The sequence below is a fragment of the Leucoraja erinacea genome, chromosome 37, assembly GCF_028641065.1.
Source record: "Leucoraja erinacea ecotype New England chromosome 37, Leri_hhj_1, whole genome shotgun sequence".
Taxonomy (NCBI): Eukaryota; Metazoa; Chordata; class Chondrichthyes; order Rajiformes; family Rajidae; genus Leucoraja; species Leucoraja erinaceus.
This window is the reverse complement of record NC_073413.1, coordinates 6,928,912-6,947,091: the sequence shown is the minus strand read 5'-3', so window position 1 is coordinate 6,947,091 and position 18,180 is coordinate 6,928,912. Positions and strand designations below refer to the sequence as shown.

Here is an 18,180-nt window from a genome sequence, read left to right as displayed (position 1 = left end):
TGCCGCCATTTCTTACAAAATTCTTAAGGGGTTGGACAGGCTAGATGCAGGAAGATTGTTCCCGATGTTAGGGAAGTCCAGGACAAGGGGTCACAGCTTAAGGATAAGGGGGAAATCCTTTAAAACCGAGATGAGAAGAACTTTTTTCACACAGAGAGTGGTGAATCTCTGGAACTCTGCCGCAGAGGGTAGTTGAGGCCAGTTCATTGGCTATATTTAAGAGGGAGTTAGATGTGGCTAAGGAGATCAGGGGGTATGGAGAGAAGGCAGGTACGGGATACTGAGTTGGATGATCAGCCATGATCATATTGAATGGCGGTGCAGGCTCGAAGGGCCGAATGGCCTACTCCTGCACCTAATTTCTATGTTTCTATTTCGAAAGGTCGATTGTCATCTTCGCCAGTCGCACCACTGTCTATACATTTATTGGATAAATAAGATGCAGTATATAACATGTGATCTACAAAATGGCTGTCTCCCTCCCATTTAACAAAAATAATTAATGCCATAGTGACTGATGTGAAACACAAAGAAATGCTTCTCCCTGTGTGTTTTGGCTTTAGTTGCACATTGTAATTCCACCTTCCTCCTGCCTGAATAACGATGATTCATTTTCCCCACAGCTGATACCAGCGCCTGCTGCTGTTAACATGTCGAGCACCTCTCCAGGTACACGGAAGCGCAAGGAAGAAATTCAGAAAGGATTACACTTCATTCAGTAAGGAAGGCCATGCTACCTCTCTGCTTTTTCCTGAAAGAAAAATACATTCTGTAAGGTTTTATCATGGAGATTCCGCAGTCATGTAAATACAAGGATTATGGGCATCGGGTTATTGCGTTGTAGAAGGTCCCAGATTTGGTTTTTGCTCCATAATGACTTAGTTGATTTTGTCTGCAGCAGTGGATGGGCCCTCTCTGCCTTTCAGTATCTGTGCCTATGACTTAGCTAAGAGGAATCTGCTCCAATTTCCTTTGCCAGCGAGTGAATTTGTTGAAGTCGGAAAAGAATATGATTTTGAGTAATAGAATCATACAGCGTGGAAACAGGCTCTTCGACCCAACTTGCCCACGCCGACCAACATATCCCATCAAAAAATGTTCGCAATGTTGGGCGAGTCCAGAACCAGGGGCCACAGTCTTAGAATAAAGGGGAGGTCGTTTAAGACTGAGGTGAGAAAAAACGTTTTCACCCAGAGAGTTGTGAATTTATGGAATTTCCTGCCACAGAGGGCAGTGGAGGCCAAGTCACTGGATGGATTTAGGAGAGAGTTAGATAGAGCTCTAGGGGCTAGTGGAGTCAAGGGATATGGGGAGAAGGCAGGCACTGGTTAGTGATAGGGGACGATCAGCCATGATTACAATGAATGGCGATGCTGGCTCGAAGGGCTGAATGGCCTCCTCCTGCATCTATTTTCTATGTTTCGATCTACATTAGTCCCACCTGCCTGCATTTGGCCCATATTCCTCCAATCCTGTCCTATCCATGTACCTGTCTAGTTGTCTCTTAAATGTTGCAATAGTCCCTGTCTCAACTACCTCCTCTGGCAGCTCGTTCCATACACCCACCACCCTTTGTGTGAAAAAGTTTCTGCTCAGATTCCTATTAAATCTTTCCACCTCCACCTTAAACCTATACCCTTTAGTTCTCGATTCCCCTATTCTGGGCAAGAGACTGTGCACCAGCTATGCCTAAAAAGACAATCTCCTGGTGCTCAGTGTCTCAAAGGTAGCAGACAGCAGATTTTAGCCTTCCTATGATTTCCCTCCGCCTGCAACCAAAACTGCCATCTCTTCTCTCATTTGGTTACTGACTCTAATCATCTCTCTGAGTATCAAACATTGGCCACGTTTGTGTCTGCACTTTCAGATCAGTTAGGAATTTTCTTTAAGTTCAGACAGCATTTTAGACTTGAGCACATGTTATCACTGCTAAGTTTCTCTCTTGAGATATGGAGATATAGTTCAGACAAATCAACCTCCCATGCCTTATTCAAGTGGCAGATTTCCATGTTTGAATTGAGATAATTCTGAATTTTAGTAAGCTACCCACATCTCATCTGAAACTGTAGGCTATATGTTGATCTTGACCCTCTGCCAAACATATGTATTTCATTTACAATACATGTCTTGCATCCTATGCTGCTGGATCATGTATTTTCCCTTCTCCTACAGTGCCTTGAAGGTCAATTGTAGTTCCTTCAGAGTGAGCTCAGCAAACATGTGGCACAGAAGGCAGAAGTGCTGCCTCATAGCATCAGAGACACAGGATCGATCGTTATATCTGATGCTGTCTGTGAGGAGTTTGCACGTTCTTCCTGTGAGCACATGAGCTTCCTCTGAGAGCTCTGGTTTCCTCCCATATTCCAAACAAGTGTGGTGTTATAATTTCATTAGCCTCTAAATTATCCTTAGTGTAGGTCAAAAGGATACAAATTGCTTGGGTAACTCAGCGGGTCAGACAGCATCACCGGGGAACATGAATAAGTGACGTTTTGAGTCGAGACCCTCCCAGGAAGAACGTACAAACTCCGCACAGACAGCACCTGTAGTCCGGATCAAACCCAGGTCTCTGGTGCTGTAAGGCAGCAACTCTAACACTGTGCCGCCCTTAAATGCATAGATGTTGTTAGCTTCAAGTGCTTCTTCTGTTAGAATCTAAGTCTAGTGTATTCTGGTCTTACTAACGCAAGTCACTACTATTAATGATTTGTGAATGTGTTTTCTTGATTTCCTTTGCTGCTTCACCCCTCTTAGACTCTTATTTTCCAAACATTTGGTAGTCACTGTGTTGCCACTTCCAAAATGAGTCACATTGCACATGCCCATCCTGACGTCCATTTTCCAATTGCGTTTATTACCATCATTATATGGACCAATTGGCCTTAGCTAAGGGTTGTGATGGAAAAATAGTGCAACTCCAGTTGAGAGACACTGATATTCTTGCTCCAGCTAACTGTACATCACAATGAGTTATAGATGTTGTATCCTTGCCTAATAGGCAATATTGCTAAGATATCTCACTGACGATAATGAATATATCTGCTTCTCCCACCAGATCTCCATTACCATATCCTGGAAGCCAAGATGAATACGAGGTACATCCATCTCTTACCGTATTTGATTACTAACTTGTTTTGATTTGTTTGTTTAACTCACTAAATTAGTGCACGCCACACTGGAGGGAGGAAAGTCCTTGGTTCCAATCCTAATCTCATTTAATTTAGAGTACAGGACTCCGCGCTAGACTGGTCCATGCTGGATGGATGTTATTCCAAGGAGCTTTTCTGTCTTTGCAATGTTCTATGCTTAATCTCACCCTATTGCAAAAGAAATATTTTCTCTGAACTGGCAAACAAAATTCTTTATTTTTGCTCCTCCATTCTTTTTCTTCTGTTGAAATGGTCTCCTTAATTTGCGTCACATTTAATTCTGCCTCGTTTAGCTATGCTATTTTATCTCAAAGTAAAACTGTGCCTATTTTTCCACATGGAACTGATTTGGTGTGTTCAGGGGGTGAGGCTATGTCTTGAATTGGGGCTGTTTATTAACCATGGATTACAGACAAACAAAATAATAAGACTAAGGTTTAGGCTTATAAATTCAGCGACCCCATCCCCAGGAATAAAACTCGGGCACCAAGACATTAGGTCAATATATTTGGTCACAATGAGGGAAGAAGAATTATCTTGCATATTTTCTGCTTTGGAACAAATCTACATGGCACTCTGGTTAATCTCATGGGCTGTCCCACTGTACGAGCTAATTCAAGAGTTCTCCCGAGTTTCCCCTGATTCGAACTCGGAGAATTACGGTAATAGCCGCTCGTAGGTACTCGGGGCTCTCGTGGACATTTTTCAACATGTTGAAAAATCTTCCCGAGCTTACCGCGTTTCCCGAGTACCTGCCATTAGCGTGACGAGCAGCTAAGAGACGTCCCGAGCTCCGACGTACCCGCTACGTACATTCTGTGCTTACCACAAGTTTTTTTTTAAACTCGGGAGAGCTCTTGAATTAGCTCGTACAGTGGGACAGCCCCTTTAGTGCGATAGATACTGAACCTCCTGTAGATTGATCGAATGTGGTGGAATAATGGTGATTGCCTTGTATTCTCTCTGCTCTGTTCAATCAACTGTAGATTCGCATCGGAGAACCAGCATATTGAGTAAAGGTCGAGTTGACCCATAAGCTTCCTAAGATCCATACTGAGAGAATAGAGAAGGAAGAGTAATACTGAGGCAACTGAACAAACTAAAATGGATGGACTGATTTGAGGCTGTTATGAGATTTTACCACCAGGTGACAGCAAGAGGTTGAAAATGTTGAACAGCAAACTAATAAAGGGTTCAACTTAAATGCACAATTTTGTTTCTTGTTCGTGTTAAGACTTTCCTGCGTCAGCTGGTCAAAAACTTACTGGAAGAAGGGAATGAGCTGTACAGAGCGACGGATTATAAACAGGCCCTGTTCCAATATGTTGAAGCTTTGAATGTAGCCCAGTATGCAGAATCAGATGATGTTGTGATCTCGCAGAGATTGCTGGAGCACCTGTATGTTAATCGAGCAACCTGTTATTTCAGTATGGTGAGTGTTCATCGGGATTCTATAATTTACAGTTAGTTTTAAGACAAAGGCATATTAGCCAACATTTACCTTTTAGGTAACACCAATGAAAGGGAGTATCTGGTCATTTATCTCATTGCTGTTTATGGGAGGTTGTTGTATGAAATTTGGGTCCTGCAATTCCTCCCTCCTCGGAAATACTATTTTGGCAGTTAAGCTGTTTGGGATACTACGAATCCATGAACTTAGGAAACATCCTACGAGTGTTCCATGCTCCTTTTTATACTTTAATAAAATCATTGCTCATTCTCCAATGCTCTGAAGGTAGAAGTCCTAGGCTATCCAGCCTCTTCCTATAACTCAAGCCTGCCTAGTAACATGCTGGTAAATCTCTCTGCACCCTATCCAACATGATGACATCTCATAGCTGGGCGACCCATAGAAACTTAGAAAATAGGTGCAGGAGGAGGCCATTCGGCCCTTCGAGCCTGCACCGCCATTCATTGCGATCATGGCTGATCGTCCCCAATTCCCAATTGGGACGACAGATGGCGCAATGGGCTAAGTGTTCGGCTGGCGACCGGAAGGTGGCCGGTTCGAATCCCGCTTGGAGTGCATACTGTCGTTGTGTCCTTGGGGCAAGACACTTCGCCCACCTTTGCCTGTGTGTGAATGTAATGTAATTATGCGAAGCACTTTGGGGTCAATGCAAGTTGACTAAAAATGTGTTATATAAATAAGATTATTATTATTATTATTATTATTATTATAATCAATAACCCGTACCTGCCTTCTCCCCATATCCCTTGATTCCACTAGCCCCTAGAGCTCTATCTAACTCTCTTAAATCCATCCAGTGATTTGGCCTCCACTGCCCTCTGTGGCAGGGAATTCCATAAATTCACAACTCTCTGAGTGAAAAAGTTTCTTCTCCCCTTAGTCTTAAATGGCTTCCCCTTTGTTCTAAGACTATGGCCCCTGGTTCTGGACTCGCCCAACATTGGGAAATTTTCTCCTGCATCTAGCTTGTCCACTCCTTTTATAATTTTATATGTTTCTTGGTGTTATCTGAAAGATAAATTCCCCGGATTGCTCACAGCCCTCCAAGTGTGGCCTCACCAACAATTTACCCAGCTGTATCATGATGTCCCAACTTTTGTGCTCATAAACCTGAACAATAAAAGCAAACGTGCCAAACACTTGCATCCCCACCCTGTTCACCACAATGGCCGTCTGCAAGGAGCTGTACTGATAGTGGCAGCAGGCAAGGGGATGAATACGGTCTACTCGGAGTCAACAATTGGCCTCCAAAGGGCAAGGCGAGAGACCGACTGATTAAGAGATTTTAAGGCTGGCACTGGTGCAGCAAAACCTGGAGGGAAAGGGCACTCTCAGAAAATTAACAAAAGTAAAATTAATATTTACCTCTCTAACATGGGGCAATGGGGAAGTAAGGCTCTGTGTCCATGGGTTGCTAACCTTCACTGTTCTTGCAGGGTGTACATGAGAAAGCGCTGGAAGACTGTGAAAGCGCTTTGAAGCTGAATGAAAACAATTATCGGGCACTTTATCGGAAAACCAGAGCGCTCAATGAACTAGGGAAGCATAAAGAAGCGTATGAATGCATAGCCAAGTGTTCATTCGCTGTTCCCCAGGTGAGTAATTCTGTTTACAAGTATTTATAACCTTTTGTCTCCTTTTCAGTTCCAACCTTTGTCCACCCATCTGCCAATTGAAAAATCCCCTTCATCGGTATCCACCTATCGCTGGCCAAATAAAAAAGACACAAGTTGCTCGGAGGATCAGGCGTTTCGGGGTGGGACCCTTCTTCAAGACTGGTTGAGGTTGGATTGGGAGAGGGGAGAAAGCTGGAATATGTCCACTTTAAAAAATATATATATATATATGATTTACCAAATACAGACTTCCATGATGCAAAAAAAAAATCTGCCTGTGATCGATAAACCCCTGTCCCACGGTACGAGTTCATTCCAAGAGTTCTCCCGAGTTCGCCCTGATTCGAACTCGGAGATTTACGGTAATGGCCACTCGTCGGTACTCGGGGCTCTCGTGGACATTTTTCATCATGTTGAAAAATCTTCACGAGTCTTCCCGTGCTTACCTGCCGTTAGCGAGTCTTCCCGAGTACCTGCCGTTAGCGCTAAGAGACGTCCCTGAGCTCCGACGTTAATTCTCCGTGCTTACCACGAGTTTGATTTTTTAAAACCTCGGGAGAGTTCTTGGAATGAACTCGTACCGTGGGACAGGGCTATTCCTCCCCAGTTCTCACGCTTCCATGTATTTTTTGAAAACTTAATTTCAAACCCCAAGCAACTATATCTAGGTCAATAATATAAATAGCAACGAGAAAATATCCCAGTAAAAGTCTCTTGGGACCCAACTGGTAACAGGACTCCAAGTACATCTTGTGCTATGTTCAAGCATTCAGACTATTCTTAATCCACTGCAGCAGATTGCTTCCAGTCCTACAGTACTCTATCCCAGAGAGTAGCCTGTCACCACATAGAGTCATAGAAACCTACAGCGTGGAAATGGGCTCTTCAGCCCAACTTGCCTATGTCAACCAAGCTGCACCATCTACACTAGTCCCACCTGCCTGCATGTAGCCCACATCCCTCTTATCCTTTCCTCTCCATGTACCTGTCCAAATGTCTTTTAAATGTTGTTATAGTCCCTGCCTCAACTACTTCCTCTGGCAGCTTGTTCCATAATTCCACCAGAGTGTCGACCTCGAGCTACTCGTTAGAGTAGCAAGATTTATTTTCTGGAAGCTCTCTCTGCTTTTTCTTGTTCCACTCTAAATTACCATAACAGGGAAAATCGTGATATCTTTCAGCTAATTACATATCATGGAGATGTAACAAATTGCCCCACGTTATACCACCAAGTACCATCTTATTCTTTTTGGAAATTGTAAATGTATTGGCTTCCTTCCAGTCTGGGACATGATCTCTGACTTTGGCAAGCTGCTAAAGATTCAGATAAGAGGCTCATCTAGTATATATTTCAATTCAATTCAATCCCCCTGCAAGGTCAAAAGCAGAAGGTCATAAGTCGGCTAATTAATTTTTTTTATCAATAGTTGTCTTCTCCTCCTGAAGATGCTGAGACTGATTCCACAAGTGCTGTTTATCTGAAAGAACAATTGGACAATTTGCTGGTCCCCAAACCATGAACATAGAATATATGCAGCAGATTCAGGCGCAAGTTCACAAGTTGTAGGAGTAGAATTAGGCCATTCGGCCCATCGAATCCACTCTGCCATTCAATCACGGCTGATCTCTGCCTCCTAATCTGTTTTTCCTGCCTTGACACCAAGAATTTGTCTATCTCTGCCTTAAAAATATCCACTGACTTGGCCTCCACAGCCCTCTGTGGTAATGAGTTCCACAGATGAATTGCTCTCTGACTAAAGAAGTTCCTCCTCACCTCCCTTCTATAAGAGCACCCTTTAATTCAGACTCTGGCCCTAGACTCTCCCACCAGTGGAAACATCCTTTCCACATCCACTCTATCTATGCCTTTCATTATTCTGTAAGTTTCAATGAGGTCCCCCCCCCCCCCCCCCCTCGACTTTCCAAACTCCAGCGAGTAGAGGCCCAGTGCGAACCCACTCATTCCTGGAATCATTCTTGTAAACCTCCTCTGGACAGCTTGTCCTCCAAAGCCAGCTTGTCTTTCCTTGGGTATGGGGCCCAAATTTGCTCACAGTACACCAAATGCAGCCTGACCAGCGCCTTATAGAGCCTCAGACTAAGAGGCTGCCTGTAATGGCAGAGTGCCTCGAGCCTGCTCCGCCATTACAGATGATGCATTATATCTGAAACTTTGGCTTTCTTTCTACAACTTGCCTCCATATTATGAAGCCACCCATTTGCTAACGAGGACCTCTAACTGGCACAAACCAGGGATTAAACCTGAGACTGTTTCACCCATTATGGCCAGCAATCAGAAGAAGCATTTTCTGGGCAATGTACTGATTACAAAAAAAATAAAATAAACTTGAGATGTGAAACTATAGAGGAATTATGTGTTATTCCTTTTATATTTAGGATGAAAATGTTGTGAAATTGACACAAGAACTAGCACAGAAGTTGGGGCTACGGATCCGTAAAGCATATATCAGAGCTCAGGTAAGGTGTTCTGGACTTGTTGTGTGTCTTTTCCTCTTTCCCTCTTTTTAATTTCCCCACAGATATAAAAAATAACGGGAACGAGATCTACAGGGAGCCAGAGTGGCTGAGTCTAAACCATTAATGTTGGAGTAGATGATGGCATGGTTGTTAGTTGGATGGAGAACAAATATCCCACTAAGAAATAGGATAAGATACAAGATAAGATTTTCACACAGAGAGTGGTGAATCTCTGGAATTTTCACACAGAGAGTGGTGAATCTCTGGAACTCTCTGCCACAGAGGGTAGTTGAGGCCAGTTCATTGGCTATATTTTAAGAGGGAGTTAGATGTGGCCCTTGTGGCTAAGGGGATCAGGGGGTATGGAGAGAAGGCAGGTACGGGATACTGAGTTGGAAGATCAGCCATGATCACATTGAATGGCGGTGCAGGCTCGAAGGGCTGAATGGCCTACTCCTGCACCTAATTTCTATGTTTCTAAGATACAAACTCCGTAAGGATATGAAGGCACCCAGAAATGTATGCAACATTGCAATCCACTAGGACAACCCAATTTTCAACATTTCAAGTGTTTTTATTTGGAGGGTTTGAATATATTTCTAGCTCGCTATGTTCAATTCCAGCCACAACGCATTAGGCTGGCAGTCAAAGAGCAGGAGAGGATACCACGGAGATTTAATAGAATGATGCTATGGATAAAGGACTTTAATTATTTGGAGAGGCTGGAAAACTGGTATTGCAGGGGAAGAAGTTAAGGGGAGGTTTAAAGGTTCAAAGATTTTAAAAATGCAAAAAAAAACAAATCCAAATGGTGGTCATTTGGTTCTTGTTTATCAAGTGGGAAAATATTCTGCAGATGTTGGAAATCTGGAGAAAAAAAGGAGGACATTCTAGGAACAGATTAAAGCAGGTTAAACAACATCAATGTGTAATGAATGTTTTAATTATTTTGGTCGCAAACACTTCATCAGCCTTGTGTTCAGCAATTCTGATGCGTTTGACCTGAAAACTATTGCTAGAGGTGATGAGAGGAGGTTGTCTTTACTCAGAGAGTGGTAGCTGTGTGGAATGAGCTTCCAGTGAAGGTGGTGGAGGCAGGTTCGTTTTTATCATTTAAAAATAAATTGGATAGTTATATGGATCGGAAGGGAATGGAGGGTTATGGTCTGAGCGCAGGTCTATGGGACTAGGGGAGATTATGTGTTCGGCACGGACTAGAAGGGTCGAGATGGCCTGTTTCCGTGCTGTAATTGTTATATGGTTATATGGTTAGTGAATGACCTATTTTGATATTGACTAGTAAGGGTGTCAAAGGATATGAGGAGAAGGCGGGAGAAGGGGGTTGTGAGGGAAAGATAGATCCACCATGATTGAATGCTGGTGTAGACTCGATGGGCCGAACGGCCAAATTCTGCTCCTACGACATATGAACGTATGTGAGTTACTAGCTGCTCCCCTTATTTTAGCTGTTTTTGTGTTTATGCAGATAGTTGAAGTTGTGACATGTGAAGGCAGTAAAAAATGATGTGACTGTACCCAATGTACACAAAAAAGCTGGAGAAACTCAGCGGGTGCAGCAGCATCTATGGAGCGAAGGAAATAGGCAACGTTTCGTCCCGAAACGTTGCCTATTTCCTTCGCTCCATAGATGCTGCTGCACCCGCTGAGTTTCTCCAGCTTTTTTTGTGTACCTTCGATTTTCCAGCATCTGCAGTTCCTTCTTAAACATGACTGTACCCAATGTCTGACTCCACTAATCCCACATCTATTCCCCTTTTTCAGCCTGACGTAGAAACAGTGGGCCTGACACCAATTGGAAATTCAGTGAACAGCGGGCATGTAAGTTGACTTTTGCTATTGTACTCCAGAGACATGATTCCTTCAGAAATCTTAACGGAGGGACGGACATGCTTTAATTAAAACGACTGTAGTTTGAATGATATTCAATAAATCCAAGGGTTTGATATCCATGTGGATGCAAAGGAAATTGGACGAATCAATAATCGGTTAAACATTCAGACACCGTCTCTCTTAAGAAATGTTCTGTCAATTAAAGATGACCCCTTTAGACCACTAAAAAGATGGGTTGTCAAAACTGCCTCTTTTCTACAATTGCATTAATCCTACTTTAGAGAGTTAGAAACATAGAAACATAGAAATTAGGTGCAGGAGTAGGCCATTCGGCCCTTCGAGCCTGCACCGCCATTCAATATGATCATGGCTGATCATCCAACTCAGTACCCCGTACCTGCCTTCTCTCCATACCCCCTGATCCCCTTAGCCACAAGGGCCACATCTAACTCCCTCTTAAATATAGCCAATGAACGGGCCTCAACTACCCTCTGTGGCAGAGAGTTCCAGAGATTCACCACTCTCTGTGTGAAAAAAGTTCTTCTCATCTTGGTTTTAAAGGATTTCCCCCTTATCCTTAAGCTGTGACCCCGTGTCCTGGACTTCCCTAACATCGGGAACAATCTTCCTGCATCTAGCCTGTCCAACCCCTTAAGAATTTTGTAAGTTTCTATAAGATCCCCTCTCAATCTCCTAAATTCTAGAGAGTATAAACCAAGTCTATCCAGTCTTTCTTCATAAGACAGTCAGAGTTGATCATTAAAATCTTCTCTGGCCCCTCACTACAATAATACCGTCTTTTGGATAAGATATAAAATGTCGGACCCAGCAGCTGCATTATTGAGTTCATGTAGAATATTTGGGAATGAGCTGGGAAGTATTCTTCTCCCTGTCCTGGCTGACATTTATCCTTGAATTAACTTAGCAGAAAGCATGAGATATTATATCATTGCCGTTTAGTTTTGTTTAGGGATACAGTGTGGAAACAGGCCCTTTGGCCCACCGAGTCCACGCCGACCAACAATCGCCCCATACACTAGTTCTGTTCTACACTCTAGGGACAATTAACCTACAAACTTACAAGTCTTTAGAATGTAGGAGGAAATTGGAGCAGCCGGAGAAAACTCACACGATCTTAGGGAGAACGTACAGACAACTACCATAGTCAGGATCGAACCCGGATCTCTGGTGCTATAAGGCTGCAACTCCACCGCAGTGTCAATGTGCCTTCCTGTTTAAGGATTATTGGTGCGTTTGGCTGCAATGAATCCTATAAAATGTAATCAATTCCTTTCGATCCAAAGTGGATGACCCATATTTGCTTACACTGAAATATATTTTCCATAATTTTACTAATTTGTGTAAGTGGAAATGTATATGCTGCTCTCTATGCCACCTTGCATATTTAGCAATAAATATGGTGGGTGGTTGAAGGTAGACACAAATCGCTGGAGTAACTCAGGGGGGTGAGGCAGCATCTCTGGAGAAAAGGAATGGGCGACGTTTTGGGTCGAGACCCTTCTTCAGACTATTCTTCAGAATAGTTGAGCTGCAAATTAGAATAACAGCCAATTATCCCACTCTGCCCTTGTTCAGAAATCAGTGAGTGGCAGAAGACAATAATTTGGCTTAATGTACACGAGAGGACGTTCTTGCAGTGACCCGTGTGCGTTGCTTCAGTATAATCTGCTATTCTTTTACTCTTGTACTTAAATATGATTGTGCTTGTGTATAGTTAGATTTTAATTTAAGTGTATGTAACAAAGGAATTTCACATGCTAGGGTACATGTGACAAGAAAGTGCCATTGAACTGTTCTCTATATTTTTGGATAGCACAGACTCTCTTATTGAAAAACTTTCCTAATATTTGACATTTTTTTAATTTACCATGTCATGGTGTCATATTGGCTAACAAGCAAACTTTCATTAGCAAAGCAGGCAACAATGTAAGCCACGTTCTTATTCTCCCACAGATATCCATAAATGGCACTAGCGATATAGATGATATTGAATCGGGTAAGTTTCCATTTAATTTGTTTGCTTGGCGCTGAACTTTCCATCGGGAGCCTGGAATATCTCGATGAGATAGCCAGTTGAGCTCCATTGTCGGCTCTGAAAGGCACGGTCTCGAGTAAGGAAGCGGCCGTTTCCAGGGTTCCCAGGCCGCTGAGAGGACTCTCCCGAAGCCGGAACAACATCACCCGGCAAGAACGGCCTGGAACATCGGGCCTCCGTAAAGGCAACTGTGGAGGCCTCAATTGGCCCGACTATGGGGGAACTGGGGTTGGGGGACTGGCCTTTGTGCCTTCCCTCATAATGGGAACCATTGTGGGGGGATGTTTTCATGTTAAAGTTCTTTAGTATTGTCATGTTTGTATTCTTTTTTTTATGTGCTGCATTGGCATAACAAATTCCACCAGCCTGGCTGTGTGCTCATTAAAATCAATCAATCAATCAATCAAATATAAATCAGCACAGCAGCCACAGCAACAACGGGTTATGTCTTCTGGAAGTTCATCCATGATCATATTGAATGGCGGTGCAGGCTCGAAGGGCCGAATGGCCTACTCCTGCACCTATTTTCTATGTTTCATGTAAATAACAAGCATTAGCTTACCCTGTCCACTTTCTACAGATGCTGGTTTGTACCAAATGCTGGAGTAACTCAGCGGAACAGGCGACCTGATCCGCTTAGTTACTCCTGCACTTTGTGTCCATTCTTGACACTTGACTTGACTTCAGCAACTGACAGTGGCAGAGAACATGCTGGTTATATATTGTTTAAGAAGGAACTGCAGATGCTGGAAAATCGAAGGTACACAAAAATGCTGGGGAAACTCAGCGGGTGCAGCAGCATCTATGGAGCGAAGGAGATAGGCAACGTTTCGTGCCGAAACGTTGCCTATCTCCTTCGCTCCATAGATGCTGCTGCACCCGCTGAGTTTCTCCAGCATTTTTGTGTACCTTCTGGTTATATATTGTGTTTCTGATGGGATTCCCCCTTACAATCATATCTTTATTTCTATGCAGACTTGTCCTTGGAGTTTCCATGTGCTCTAGGCCCGGCCAGCGCCCCCTCACTGGTCAGTGAACCCTCAAGCCCACTTCCATCAGCAGGCCTCAGCATCCAGCAGTCACAGGCAGACCCTGCCCCAGTCAAGGGCCTAGGCGGTGATGGGGTCTCCCTCTCAGTGCCTGAAACTGCAGATGAATTTGCAGATGAAGAAATTATTGGAGAAGACCTGGACACACTGTTGGATTCTTTCGGAGGGGCAAATGAATTTCCGACGGTAAGGGATAGGAGTATATAAGAAGGAGTGTAAATTCCAGTGGTCAGTTGGTCTTGTACTCTGGAGTAGAACACACAATTAGCTTGCTAATCAAGATTGCAATTCACCCAGTCGGTCTCGGGTTTCTGTGACTAAAAGCCCTGTCCCACGGTACGTGTTCATTCCAAGAGCTCTCTCTCCCGAGTTTGCCCCGATTCGAACCCGGAGATTTACGGTAATGGCCGCTCGTCGGTACTCGGGGCTCTCGTGGACATTTTTCAACATGCTGAGAAATCTTCACGAGTCTTCCCGTGCTTATCTGCCGTTAGCGAGTCTTCCCGAGTACCTGCCGTTAGCGTTACGAGCCGGTAAGAGACGTCCCCGAGCTCCGACGTACCCGCTACATTCATTCTCCGTGCTTACCACGAGTTTGATTTTTTTTTTTAACTCGGGAGAGCTCTTGGAATGAACTCGTACCGTGGGACCTGAGATAGTAAGACCTGAGTGATCTCCTGGACAAGTGTCGATCGCCTGGATTGGGGTCGGAGAGGAATTTCCCGGATTTTTTTCCCGAATTGGACCTGGGTTTTTATCCGTTTTTTTGCCTCCCCCAGGAGATCACGAGGTTCTTGGGGTGGAGAGGGGTGATAGCGGTATAAAGGGGAGGGTAGTGTCTTGTGTTCTGTGTCTTGTGTCTACTGTTTGTGGGTAAGTTTAGTGTCTGTTGTGTCTGTTTAGTGTTCAGCCATGAGCGAATGGCGGTGCGGGCTCGACGGACCTGGTGGTCTACTCTCGCACCTACTTTCTATGTTTCTATGTTTCTATGGGACAGGGCTTTATCAGTTTTTGTTTTGGTTTTAGAGATAAGGTGCAGAAACATGCCCTTCAGTCCATCAAGTCCGCACAGACCAGCGATCCCCGCACATGAACACTATCCTACACTAAGGACAAAATGTTGTATTTATATCAAACCAATTTACCTACAAACCTTTGTACGTCTTTGGAGTGTGGGAGGAAACCGAAGTTCGCTGAGAAAACCCACGCAGGACACAGAGAGAACGTACAAACTCCGTACAGACAATTCGGCTATGGATGCCAAGTCATTGGGTATTTTTAAAGTAGAAATTGATAGGTTCTTAATGACACAATAAATTAATAATAAATGTTTAATGATAAACATTAATAATAATAATGCCTGTTTATTGTTTCTGGCCATAAGACTCTACTGTATCCGCAGGCATCAACAACAGGGACAGTTCCCACCAACCTGCCCAACGATGTGTCCCGGCTCCTCGCCGTCTTACCCAGTGGTGCCCCAGTGCTTCCGTCTGCTGTGAAGGGTGATGTGGGCCCAAAGGTGTGTCTTCCACCGGCCTATTCCATGCCTCCCGCCCAGAAGATGGACACCCTGGACACTATCGGTCCATGCACAACTGTGAATAATCTAGATTCCTTGGACCTATTCCCTGGGACAGAACCTCAGCCCGGTAAGTATCTATTCTTTCTTGTACCATTGACCACTCATTTGGTGGGGAAACGCATCGGTTTGTTTAAAATCTTCTCCCAAGGCAAATGTGACTTTATGAGTTGTATTGTGTCCATGGACTCCTAGGCAATGCACACCTCATACCAAATGTGTCGGCCTTGGTGGATGTTTAAACAGACTTGCAAGAATATTACCATCGTTGTATGGTGCAGTTCTGCTGCCCCATTATAGGAAACATGAGGCTTTGGAGAGAGTACAGAAGCGGTTTCCCAGGAAAGACACACAATGTTGCAGGAACTCAGCAGGTCAGGCAGCATCTCTGGAGAAAAGGAATAGGTGACGTTTTGGGTTGGTCTCCAAATCTGAGGAAGGACATTATTGCCATAGAGGGAGTGCAGAGACGGTTCACCAGACTGATTCCTGGGATGTCAGGGCTGTCTTATGAAGAAAGACTGGATAGATTTGGTTTATACTCTCTAGAATTTAGGAGATTGAGAGGGGATCTTATAGAAACTTACAAAATTCTTAAGGGGTTGGACAAGCTAGATGCAGGAAGATTGTTCCCGATGTTGGGGAAGTCCAGGACAAGGGGTCACAGCTTATGGATAAGGGGGAAATCCTTTAAAACCGAGATGAGAAAAACTTTTTTCACACAGAGAGTAGTGAATCTCTGGAACTCCCTGCCACAGAGGGTAGATGGAAACCTCTGGAGACTTTGCGTCCCAGTCAAGGTTTCCGTGCGGTTCCCGGAGGTTTTTGTCAGTCTCCCTACCTGCTTCCACTACCTGCAACCTCCGGCAACCGCACGGAAACCTTGGGTGGGGCGCAAAGTCTCCAGAGGTTTCCGTTCAGGTTTCCTAAGTGGGACAGGGGCATTACTCCAGCCTTTTGTGCCCAACCTCAGTTGCTCTTCATTCATCTCATTGCTGTGTTCTGTGTTAGTTGCTTCATTAATTCCTTTCCCTGTATTTTACTGAAATAAACATAGTTGTTTGCAACCGTGAGATGTTCTTTCTCCATTCATTGATCCGAATCCTCGACAGTGTCTAAATTTTATCGCAACAATAATGAAGATCATTTTTGTGCTTCACCAGCATCGAGACCGATGACGCCAATCAACAATAAGAGTGCGCCAAGCAGCTTCTCATTGGTGAGCCCAATATTTTCATTACACCTTCTTTACGGCAGTTAGAGTTATGGTTAGTACAGGAAATATGTTGGTCCGGACACAGTTGCTTTCATTGTTTAGTTTAGATTACTTTAGAGACACAGTGTTGAAACAGGCCCTTCGGCCCATCGAATCCACGCCGGCCCTCGATCACCCGTTCACACTAGTTCTATGACATCCCACCTTTGCATCCACTCCCTACACACCAGGGGGCGATTTTACCGAGGGCCCATTAATCCTCAAGCCCGCACATCTTTGGGATGTGGGAGGAAACCAGATCACCCGGAAGAAACCCACGAGATCACAGGGAGAACGTGCAAACTCCACAGAGACAGCACCCGAGGTCAGAATTAAACCCGGGTCTCTAGCACTGTGAGGCAGCAGCGCTATCAGCTGTGCCGCTGTGCTGCCATGGCGACAATGAATTTATCACACGAACAAACTTTTCACACTGACTAGACCTTTCCAGCGTTTGCCTCTATTTATTTCCTGGAGCCTCCACGCCGTGCTGTGATCCAATGCCTTTACAACCCAGGTTAAGGGGCTGTCCCACTGTACGAGCTAATTCAAGAGTTCTCCCGAGTTTCCCCTGATTCAAACTCGTAGAATTACGGTAATGGCCGCTCGTAGGTATTCGGGGACTCTCGTGGACATTTCTCAACATGTTGAAAAATCTTCACGAGTCTTCGCGTTTCCCGAGTACCTGCCGTTAGCGTTGCGAGCCGCTAAGAGCTCCGACGTACCCGCTACGTACATGCTACATGCTTACCACGAGTTTTGATTTTTTTTTTAAACTCGGGAGAGCTCTTGAATTACCTCGAACAGTGGGACAAGCCCTTTAACAAAGACATTCACCGTGCCCAGATGGTCAAAGTGTCCCGTTCTCACCCGTCACCATTCTGCCTGCTCTAGCAAGAAGCAGTGGGTGGGAATCGGGGCTCTCACTGAATTTTGAAGATCAAGTGGAAAAGTTCAAAAATCCAGATTAATAGATGAGGTGCATTTGTTTATTCGGTTATGGTATTATGAGCGTTTATTGTTCATCCCCAATTGCCCTCGAGAGTGGTTGCTGATCAGGTAGTTTCTTCAACATTGTGCTCCCACTGTGCTGTTGTTGGGGTTGTAATCTCCCTGCATTTAGACTCCGTGATGAAGGGATTCCTATCCCCAGCAACGACCTGGTAGAAGCTGCATTGCAGCTCGTGGTGGACAGGGCAGGACTGAGTTGGCAGCAGTAGTCCTCACGCTCTGTACCAGCTGTCAGAGTAAGGAGGGGAAAGTGGGCCGAATCCTCACTGTCTCCGTCTCTTTCTGCACCAGGGTAAGCAAGCGAGCTGCCCGGCCACACCCAGCTATCCAGCCGCCTTCCTTGGATTAGTGCAGAGAGGCAGCGAATCGACTCCGTCGCCGTTGACAAAAAATCCGCTCAGCGACACACACGATCTGCGCCAGGCCTGTTCCAGCTGCTTTATTAAAACAGGTAAAGACAACTCTGCATCTTGACTCCTTGTGCTCAGCCGTTGGGCTGGCTGCAGAATGCGCGGGGCTGAGTGAGTGCTTCCGTCCGTAGCTGTTGTGAGGTAGGAAGGAACTGCAGATGCTGGTTTAAACTGCAGATAGACACAAAAATGCTGGAGTAACCCAGCAGGACAGGCAGCATCTCTGGAGAGAAAGAATGGGTGACCTTTTGG

General features: G+C 44.7%; 1 protein-coding gene across 1 annotated transcript in view; it reads left to right on the top strand.

Annotated features, from left to right (window-relative positions):
- Window positions 1-18,180, top strand: part of zc3h7bb (zinc finger CCCH-type containing 7Bb) — a 39,155-nt gene that overhangs the window by 5,548 nt on the left and 15,427 nt on the right. The window contains exons 2-12 of the mRNA XM_055663214.1: window positions 624-718; window positions 3,056-3,095; window positions 4,384-4,581; window positions 6,057-6,215; window positions 8,634-8,714; window positions 10,497-10,553; window positions 12,540-12,582; window positions 13,597-13,856; window positions 15,073-15,322; window positions 16,416-16,471; window positions 17,810-17,969. Of these exons, the coding sequence (XP_055519189.1) occupies window positions 651-718; window positions 3,056-3,095; window positions 4,384-4,581; window positions 6,057-6,215; window positions 8,634-8,714; window positions 10,497-10,553; window positions 12,540-12,582; window positions 13,597-13,856; window positions 15,073-15,322; window positions 16,416-16,471; window positions 17,810-17,969 (1,372 nt within the window). The 5' untranslated portion in view covers window positions 624-650. The remainder of the gene's footprint in view (window positions 1-623; window positions 719-3,055; window positions 3,096-4,383; window positions 4,582-6,056; window positions 6,216-8,633; window positions 8,715-10,496; window positions 10,554-12,539; window positions 12,583-13,596; window positions 13,857-15,072; window positions 15,323-16,415; window positions 16,472-17,809; window positions 17,970-18,180) is intronic.